Genomic DNA, 9,978 nt, shown 5'->3' with positions numbered 1-9,978 from the left:
CAGTTGTTACTTCCAGTTTTGCCATGGTTGGTCTCGGAAAGATAACGCCAATCTGTGTTAACGCAATGTTATCTGCTAACGTTGTTTGTACAACCCAGCACAGATGTTTATAAAATTTATCCGAGATGTTTTATAACATCTGATGTGACAGAAGTGAATAAAATAATGACATAAATGGAACTTCATATTACCGGTTATTCATTGAATTTCAGTTATGTCAGTGGAACTGTGTCTGGTTTGTTTATTGGGAAATAAACCGTGAAATAAAGCAATATTTGGAAAGTTATCACCTTTTTACCTATTTCTTCTGCTGAAATCCCTCAGTGCAGTACCTCATGTACGTGCTCTATTCATGAGATAGTGGGGAAATAAGCATACTCACCAGTTGCCAGAAAGCTCAAAGTCACGGCAAGGCGCTCCCTCACCGGAATTGCAGGCCGAATACACGTGTCCTGTTTGTGGATCCTGGGTCCAACAAGCACTGCAAGCTCCTCGAAGTCAACTGCGGAGAGTCTCAAAAAATTGTTGAGACGACTCGAATCTTCCAATCTCAGCTCCCGTAGGAGGCAGTGGTATGCACCGTGTTGCTCCCTTCTAAGAAACCATTCATGTACCCAAAGCTTGTGCCTCCTCTTTTGCCTCCGCTCACGCAGTGTCATGTAAACCACAATCGCCGCGGCGACTTGTTTCCTTCTTGCTGGCAACATGCTGAATGAAGACAGCCACGTGGAAGGTAAATACGGCTGTCAGACAGAAACTATCATACAAAACCACCGTACGTGGATGGCCCTTACGACAGTTGCTTTCGATAGAAACTATCTCGCTCGTTTCCAGAGCTCGCAGACAGTGACTATCTGCGATTTTTTCTTCATAGGGCTATGGATAGTTTTCTGTCGACAGTTTTTCAATTACTGTCGACAGTTTACTGTCATGTGGAGCCGCACCTTTAGGGTTTGCATGGCAGTACAGAAGACTTCTTCGTTGCATTCTAACATCGTTTTCCACCTACAATGGCCCAAAAACGCCCTAGAAAAACCAATTTCTCCTCGAAGGAAATCGACAAACTCACTGACCTGGTGCAACAGCATTACAAAGTGATTTCTGGCAAATTCAGTGACACGATTAGTTTACAACGAAAACAAGCTGCATGGGACACGATTACCAAGAAGATATGTTCAATTGCACCATGCATCCGGACGAGAGAAGAAGTGAAGAAGAAGTGGGAGGACTTGAAGCAAAAGGCAAAAAAGAAGGGGTATGAAGAAATGAAAAAGAGGCAGGTGACAGGAAATGTTCCATTTTCTGATGACGGCGAGAATAGTGGTGATGGTTTAAACGATACAGAAGAGAAGATCATTGGCTTGCTGGGTGTAGATCTTGTGTGTGGCCTTGAAGGTGGGGTAGATACGTAAAGGGAAAATACGTAAAGTAAGTAAGCGTGTTCATACATCCTTCAATAGGCCTATGAAAAGGCTTTAGCTATTCTCTATCATTACTAAGAGCAATAAATGGTCTGGCTCTAGAGGCACAATGCTTTGATACATGTAGGTAGCTAAATAATTTTTTCCCGAATATGAGGGCGTGAATTTGATATGTTGCTTAGTTCATAATGGGGGAGGGGCTTGAGTCCGCCCGATAAAAAATACTAACATTAAGTTTGACATGTGTTGATTACCCCGATACCTTAAGGCGTTTTTCCACTTCTAATGTTTTTCAGCACGAGAAAATGTCAAATGTAGTGTTGTCTATACATGTATATGGCTTTTCCGTTGTTGAAGCCCAAGTCTAATTTTGTGAACGACATTTCAGGGTATCAGCAAGCCATCCTCCAAAGCTACGAGGCCACCACGGGAAGAATTGGCAGTGGTTGATGATAATGATGGTGATGATGATGATGATGATAATGACGTCATCCGAAGCCCAACACCTCCTGCCAGCTTTATGTTTCCGTCGAAATCGAACTTTAGGGGAAAAATGCAACAATCCTTTGACTGGCCAAGAAGCCCAACACCACCGCGGCCATATTGGTAAGTACAATGTATATTTGAATAAAAAGGAAATTGCAAGCCACCACATCCAACACGACTACTTTAACTTAACATAATGCTTTATTAATGAAATACAAACTCCAAATAGCATGTGACAGGTCTAGATTGGTAGTGAAGCCATACCGCACCCATTTTACAAAGTCAAGTACAAAATTAAAGTCAAAATATTGGACGTCAGCTAGGTTTCTGAATAAATTTACACAATTTTTTTCAGTCCAAAACGAGCCAAGATGAAGGTTGTCCAGTCGGTCAGATCGAGTAAAGCAGAGGCTGCAACCGTTTCGGCAGTGGAACCAAAGGCAACCACAACGACGCCAACTTCCGAACTTCTGGAAATTGAAAAAAAACGACTGGTGATCGAGAAGAAACGACTGAAAGTTGACAGAAAACGACTGAAGTTAGAAAAGAAACGCTCATCCATGACAGAAAGGGCAGTAAAGTTGTTGGAGATACTAGTGTCGCAGGGAAAACAAGAGCAGGAAGATAAGCCACCCACTCCTACACGACAGAGGAATCAAACACGTGACAGCTTTGGTGTTTTTGAGAAACTGAAATTCAAACTGAACCTTCCTAAAAAGGACTGAGGTTGTTGAATGGAAATCATTCAGCAGCATCTCTGCAGAACATGTGTTCTTATATCCTTACTGCAGCTGACTTTTGAAATTTAATATAATCATGAAATGTATTGATGTTGTTTGAAAGTTCAGTCATCGTAACGTTTTGATTTCAAATTGAGACTACATGTAAGAAGAAAAAGTCTAAGAAAGACATTTGTTGGCGGGATTTAATTAAATTCACTAAAGAAGAAATTTTGTTTCTTATTACCTTAATTCCAGAAATGCTCCCTTATTATAGCTGCTCGAATTCTTTCACCATCTGCATCATCAGCCACCCGGAGTGGAGGATTTACATCATCATCAGGGTTGTCGTCGAGATTCAAAGGCACATGATCGGGGAGTGGAACACCACGCTCTTCGCAAAAATTATGTAGCAATGCTGTCGCCACCACGACTTTGCAGCACTTCTCTGGCTTGAACCGCATTGTACAGACTGAAATTGAAAATATTTGCATCAACGGGAAAATGCACAACATTGTTCACTCAGTCGGTCAACTTTCACGGCAACAGTTTGTACAAAAACGGCCAATTTAAAGGACGTGAATTCCTAAACATTAAAAATAACTTTTATGGCTGTCAAAATACACGGGGTTTAGAGTATAGTATCGCTTTGCTAAATTACCTTTCCTATTGAGACAAAGCCATCTCATTTTCCATTTTCCAAATGTTCCTTCGATCACCTGGCGAGCTCTGCGATGGTGGGCATTGAAGCGTTCCTCTGCTGCATCTTGTGGGCGTCGAGTAGGAGTAAGGAGCCAAGGTCGAAGCGGGTAGGCTTTGTCTCCCAGGAGATATCTACCATGTGCGAACCCATTTTGCATTTCACGGTTGAGCTCGCAATGGCTCCAAATGAATGCATCATGCGTTGAACCTGGCCAGCGTGCAACAATGTTCGTAAACTTGAAATCATGGGTGGATACGCCTTGCATGTTAAGTGCATGAAAACCCTTCCTTGACACGTAAGCCTCCTCGTGCACCGATGGTGTCTTGATATTAATAAGACTACCATCTACGCATCCAATTACATTTGGTATTCTGCGTCGTTCGCTGTAGAAACCCTCAATAATACGTTCCTGGGCATCCGGCTGAGGGAATGAAAGGAATTGCTGTGCCTTTCTCACCAGTGCCGTAGAAACTCGTGAAACAACCCGAGACACTAGGTTGGCTGATGTGACTGGCATCACCGTTTAGCAGTTGCAGAGAACCTGTAGCATAATAGCGGACGGCAGTCAGAACCTGAAGTGAGCATGGAAGCGCATGAGACCGCCGAGTAGGATGCGCAACATCTTCTTCGAGTAAGTCAATCAGTTCCAGCAGCATGGGCCGATACATCCTGTACCGTTTGAACAAATCGACGTCGTCATATTCATCAAGAGGGTGCAACCTATCCCGAAAAACCCGTTCCCGACGGAGAGCTCGTCTGACGTCTTCTTCAGCAAATACTACAGCCGCCATTCTAGCGCGCGTTGCCTAAGTGTACACTAAGATGGGTCCAGTACCTCACGTAGAGTTACGATTACACTATGTATTTGCGTAATTTTAAGGGTCTTTTGTGAATACCACTTAACTCCTTAAGTGTTATCTAAGAGTATGTTACGGGCCCGTAAGTCCCTGAGAGTACTTTGTGAATCAGGCCCCTGGTTTCATTAAAAACTTGGTTTAATTAAAAACTTGGTTTTCTCCGATGAAAATTAGTTGCTCTGGTGCCATCTGTAAGACAATGACCACATTGACACAATAGACGACATAGTTCCTGTGGGGCTGAAATAACACTGCACGTTTCACAAGTACGACGCCATTCTTACATTACTTAACACCAATACCGTGTTTACATAGGATTTTCGATGTCACATGTCACGCTTACCTTGTCGAATGTCACTTGTCACGATCATGTTCGTGCATAGATTTAGATTCATGACATGACATGACATGACATGTTCAATTGACATGTGTGAGCCTTCTGCATCCGCTCTTTGGGAATGACTCGTACGAATTAGAACTTACGATTTTCTATTCCAAAGAAACTGACTGTTCCGTTTTGCAGTCAGTTATATCCCGTGTAAGTTAGATATTTTAACTTAAATGGGTAACCTTGCTTTCGCCGAGTGCTGCGCTTGTTTAGGAACTGACGCAGCGACAACATAGCTGGAAATTAGGGTGGGTATTCGGATAGCGTCAGCAAGCGTTGGACAATTACGGTCTACATCAGCTATTAAACAGATGCTTTTTGGTGGTCCGATTGTGAACCACCATCAGTGCCGGTATGTTTATTTTTACTGTTTTGTAGTCCCGTGTATGCATCTGCATGAACAAATTAGTTCTCATGTTTGTAACGTCCAAAAAGACAATGCTATTCTGCCTAGATCCCTCAGATTAATCTTAGCTTGATTGGCCACAATCACCAGCTGAATAAACACATCTATTTGCCCATTTTGTTCCCTACATCGCCTAGGTATAGCGTATTAATACAGTCAATCAGCGCAATCAAGTTCGGGAAAATGCATTATTTCAACTGCCTCCCACTGCTGATCATACAATGGAGTGGCTTACTGGACTTTGCGCAATATTTCGCCAAAAAAGTATTCTACGCAACGGTCCCTAGGTGTCTTTTCCTATTCATAATACACAGCCTGTCCATCCTAGATCGTGGTTACATGGGGAGTAATCGTTGTAAAATCAGGCCAAACGCAAAGACAGTTAACCCGGGTACCACTATGTTTACGATGCGAACAAGCCGTGTAAGTCATTATCAGCATTTTGTTCATTGAACATTTGCGGGTACAGCGTCACAGGGGGCAGCATTGAACGGTAAACAGGTTCACATCATATTCAGACAACGGCTTGTAACGGCCATACAGGAAATGATTCGTATCAAAAACCGACGATCAAAACTATTCGCTTGCGAGAGTATACATTACGCGCATACATTACATTCACACATTTGAGCTTCCAAGCTTTGAGGAATAACATGTCATGTGCGAATTTGGCATGTAATTTTGGTGATTTACGTGAGTACATTTTCAACCCCGAAAAGTGTGAAGTGAAGTTATGCTTTTATTTAGTAAAAATCGGTAGGCATGTCCAACAAGACATGTGTCTCAGCTGCCTGGGTGGATGTGGGTCATCACTCACTGGTGACTGACACCATGTATCGAACTTGACGTACCGGGGTAAAACATAATGGTCGCTCCCCCATTTCGCTCGTTTCGTTTCGTTGCGCAAAGTCCAGTAAGCCCAATGGAGTCACTTGCAGTAGGAAGCAAACTATAAGACTGCCAGCAAACAGGTAAGGATACCAGTTAGAGTGTTTTAGCAAATCTTCTTGAGTGTAATGATATAATCGCAGCACATGGCACATGGTGTATGTACAGAAGGACAAGGACCAGACTTCTTCCAATATTCGATTATCTGTCCTGTCACAACTCCTGTCCCCTTCAGCCCCTTCCCACTTTGCAAAACTTCAGCCCCTGCCCACAATTCGAACCACCCCTTCAGTCTTTTTAAAAGACTGCTTGTTTCCAAGGATCATAGAATCGTATTTTGTTCAGTCGTAAGAGAGGTGTTTTATTCCAATGCGTTTTTGCACATAAATGACTGATTCTACTTCAGCGGGAAACCTCAGCGGCTGGCCGTTGCGGTGAACTTTCAAATGCAAAACTGGCAAACGCGGGAGGCGAAAGCCGCCGCAGTTTCAACAAAACCGCTGTTAATTGGAATGTATCATTTATCCTAATCCTCTACCAACCACTTATACCTATCCTCTGATGAAGATTCGGCATCGCGTGGACGCCATATGGCTTTTGTATAAGACGCTTTCTGTTTTACCAAATTACTTGTACAATGTCCGACACCGGTACGTCCCTTACACTGCACGTTTTCACTCACATTCACAACAAATTTTCTACATTAAGCATCAGAAAAAGTTTTAACGTTATTCGTTAGCTATCATGCGTAAATTTCTAAACTATCGGTTGTTTTGGACATACTCTAGTCTCGGTCCTAAGACGCCATATGACTCCGCCCACGTAGGTTGCTTCATTATTCATTCAAAATAATAGTACGATCACTCTTCATGATTCCTGATTGGAGCACCTTCCTCAGGACGTGATCAATGGGCGGCAGCGCAAGGGTTTGAATTGGCGTACCATGCATGGATTAGCGCGGCCTGGTCGGCTTTATGAAACAAACATGAGCACTCGTATGAATTATCATTTCAAGATTTTGTTGATGAAAGGATCATAATCTTACAACACTGATTCATACTGGGTGTCCCAAGACAACTGCAACCCCTTTTCTGCTAAGCTGCCACCTAGGCCGAGTTCTTCTTCCATCCACGAACAAAATATCATCGTCCCATTCCCCTTCAACCATTGGCAGTGGCCCCAAATCATGCTCCCTGTCATGAAAGGCCACTTCATAACCGTTCTCGATATCTGATGCTTCACTAGCAACCCAAGCCTGGCTGACGTAAATGACTTCCTTACGGTTACATCCAGTGGTTGAGCGATGGATGTACATCCGGCCGGAATGAAATCAATAATTCCACCAGTTTCTGTCACTGCATGTCCAAACACCCCATATCTGCCACGAGAATGAGGAACTGCTCACTGTTTTCTACCTCCACATGGGGACGAAACACATCATCAAGCCAATGCTCTATTTCTCTTGGTTTATCCATCCTGTTTGGGATGAGGTCACCATAACATTATGTGACAAGTCGTTTTCAGAAAAGTTTCTACGAGAAAGATGATTTTTACCTGCCCTAAACCCGGACAGCAACGTTCCGTCAACGGATTCCCTCCGCCATTGGCCACATTGCGGACGTAAATCATCCAAAAGTACTGCATTGCAGACGGACCAGGGTGGTTGCGAAAACCCCCAATTTTCACCGTCAATGTATATTCGATTTCATGGTCTGTAAGGTTCCTAACTATCCGGGCCTAACTGACCAGACTCAATATCGGAAGAGGCGCGAAATGAACATGCCACTGACAGCAACGTGGGCCAACACCAACTCGGTTTTCAGACATTCCTTATAGGCCAGTTTGCACAAAAAAATATTCAACACCAATACATAACAAAAAGTCGGGCAGAATTTATAGTTTTCTCATTTGTGAGGTTTCTTACAACCGGGACTAGAGTAAGTATGATGAAAGTCAGGACAATACGCGTTGATGAAAATGTTTCGAAATTATGCGTCGGCTTCGACATTATCCGTTATAACATCACCTTCCAGTAAGCCCCACCACCATAGCCAGTATGGAACGGCTAGGTGTGCAACGCGGGCGTGATTCAGCGTCTTAATATGATTATTATTAGATTCTAATATAAATCGTTTATCATGTTCATACAAAATACGTCTTTGTAGTAACTGGTGTAAGATGTACAACAATGCCAATATCGTCGATGTCTTGAACTAACTATCACGTTGGTCCAGAATGATATCTTTGATGCGATGTGCGTACTCGATTAACAAGAATGCTTCGTTTCCTCATATCAAACCATGACTAGTCTTTATCAAGTCCTGCCATTACTAATGAAATTTATTTATTTTTTCATTTTGAGTAATACGTACCTATTATGGGCTCCTCTTCTTCATGTCGCAATTGACAATTGTTAAATAGCATAAAGCTGAGATATGGTGCATTGTTGTGCCGATAGAAGTGTTTTTATCAGAAAAGCCATCATTGTTATTGATCTGTCAGGTCCTTGTATCGGGTAGTCCTAAAACAGTAGATCATCGTATTAATTTGCGTATCATGAGAAGTTGTGTGCATAGAAAGTAGAGTGGATAAGATTTAGATCAAGAATGAGAACGAGTTGGCATTTTTGACGATGGGTATCGCATTGTCTGTTGTCAGAAAGGCAATGAAACAGTATGACGAGAAACAATAAAACAATCAAATTGACTAAAGGACAAAAAGAAAATCAATCATCTCATTATTGTTCTCGTTTTTGAATACTGCCACGCCCAAAGCCTGTCCTCTTTTTACGTTCTTTCGTTGGCCCACCAACAGTCGTGGTGCTTAGGGGGTTTCCAGAGAGGCCCAGAAAAACTCTTGAGTTATCAAAGTTTATTATCTGGATGTTAGATTTTGCAAATGTAGAACTTTGTTCCCATGTTAACCTTGACATTTCACGATGGCCTTGACTTTCTTCTTTTCTTCTTCCATTTACTGGGACGCAGTCATCATTGACTATTATGTCCAGGGCCTTCGGTCAAGGAGGGGGAGTCCACGCAAGCTACTCATGTTTTTCACTTGGTGGGGTCTTTGCCCTAGCATAGACACCAGATACAAGGAACCTCGGTTTAAAAAACGTAGGTCGACTTTCATGGCTTTGAACACGTCTTGGTGATTTTCCGCTAGTGGTCTCTTTGAATATGAATTACAAAATCACTGGAGTTCTCAGTCTGGATATTTTGGTCAAATAACTTAAAGGAAAAAAATTATTCTCGGACCACTCTAACATTTGTCTTTAGCAATCTGAAGTTCCAGTCGGCCTCGTTACCTCTTTATCATGTAATCCGCCTTTAAAAACTTAATTCAACCCTTTTTTTATTTCGATTTTTCATTGAAAACATTTTCCCTGCTATAAGCTTTGCATTTCTTTGTGACATAGCTTACATACCATTCTTCGCGATGAGGACTTTATCGTAAAGGTAAGCCCTGCATTGGATTCTACATGCATATCCATGTACAGTCAATGACAGCGCCGTTTAAATAAAGGAGAAACCAGCCAGCCATGAATATGGACGGGGGCCCCTATGACCGCATGACTCAGAGGTCAAGTGACATCACCAAGCGACCTCAGTCCTGACGAAATCAAAATATGTCTACATCATTTAACTTTTCTCTGCTTGTGACGAAATAATTTTCCGAACGAAAACATTGACAAACAGGGATACACGTCAGGGCTACACAAGGAAACTCGGAAAAATTACAAAGTAGACCGATTTTAAAATGTCAGCAAAGGAAACCAGCACTGCTATCATCAGTATAAATTGATATGAATAGAAATATCATGAGAACCATCCAGTTGGCGTTAACTAGCCATTATCGAGGTACTTTGATCCCCGCTTGTTGTCTAATTTGTCCCAGCTAATCGGTAACTGTTATAAGCTGGTCACCGCCCATCATACCAGAGGGCTCGACCCATTCTCTAAATTGGCCAGCTCCGATTCATTAGGAGTGAAGCGCAGTGCACGAGCCCGGGGAGTTACTTAGAGGAAGTATTGTCAAAAGCGGCGTTTTTTCTAAACTTGTCCATAGATGTCTAAACCCGCCGGTCTGATTGCATAAAGGGGTGTGTGA

At 42.5% G+C, this 9,978-nt stretch overlaps 1 protein-coding gene across 1 annotated transcript; it reads left to right on the top strand.

The window, feature by feature from the left end:
• Positions 1 to 1,010: 1,010 nt before the first annotated feature.
• Positions 1,011 to 2,632, top strand: LOC135487860 (myb-related transcription factor, partner of profilin-like). The gene is made up of 3 exons (XM_064771982.1): positions 1,011 to 1,400; positions 1,810 to 2,027; positions 2,263 to 2,632. Exons 1-3 carry the CDS (start codon positions 1,011 to 1,013, stop codon positions 2,630 to 2,632), a joined length of 978 nt encoding a protein of 325 aa, XP_064628052.1.
• Positions 2,633 to 9,978: the final 7,346 nt, after the last annotated feature.

Source organism: Lineus longissimus, chromosome 5, assembly GCF_910592395.1.
Source record: "Lineus longissimus chromosome 5, tnLinLong1.2, whole genome shotgun sequence".
Taxonomy (NCBI): Eukaryota; Metazoa; Nemertea; class Pilidiophora; order Heteronemertea; family Lineidae; genus Lineus; species Lineus longissimus.
Note: the sequence above shows the minus strand (reverse complement) of the source record. Positions and strands in the feature narration are given on the sequence as shown.

Coding starts and splice junctions, on each gene's coding strand:
- LOC135487860 (XM_064771982.1), top strand. CDS start 1,011: ATGGCCCAAAAACGCCCTAGAAAAACCAATTTCTCCTCGAAGGAAATC. Junction 1,401..1,809: donor TGTGTGGCCTTGAAGGTGGG/GTAGATACGTAA, acceptor ACGACATTTCAG/GGTATCAGCAAGCCATCCTC. Junction 2,028..2,262: donor ACACCACCGCGGCCATATTG/GTAAGTACAATG, acceptor AATTTTTTTCAG/TCCAAAACGAGCCAAGATGA.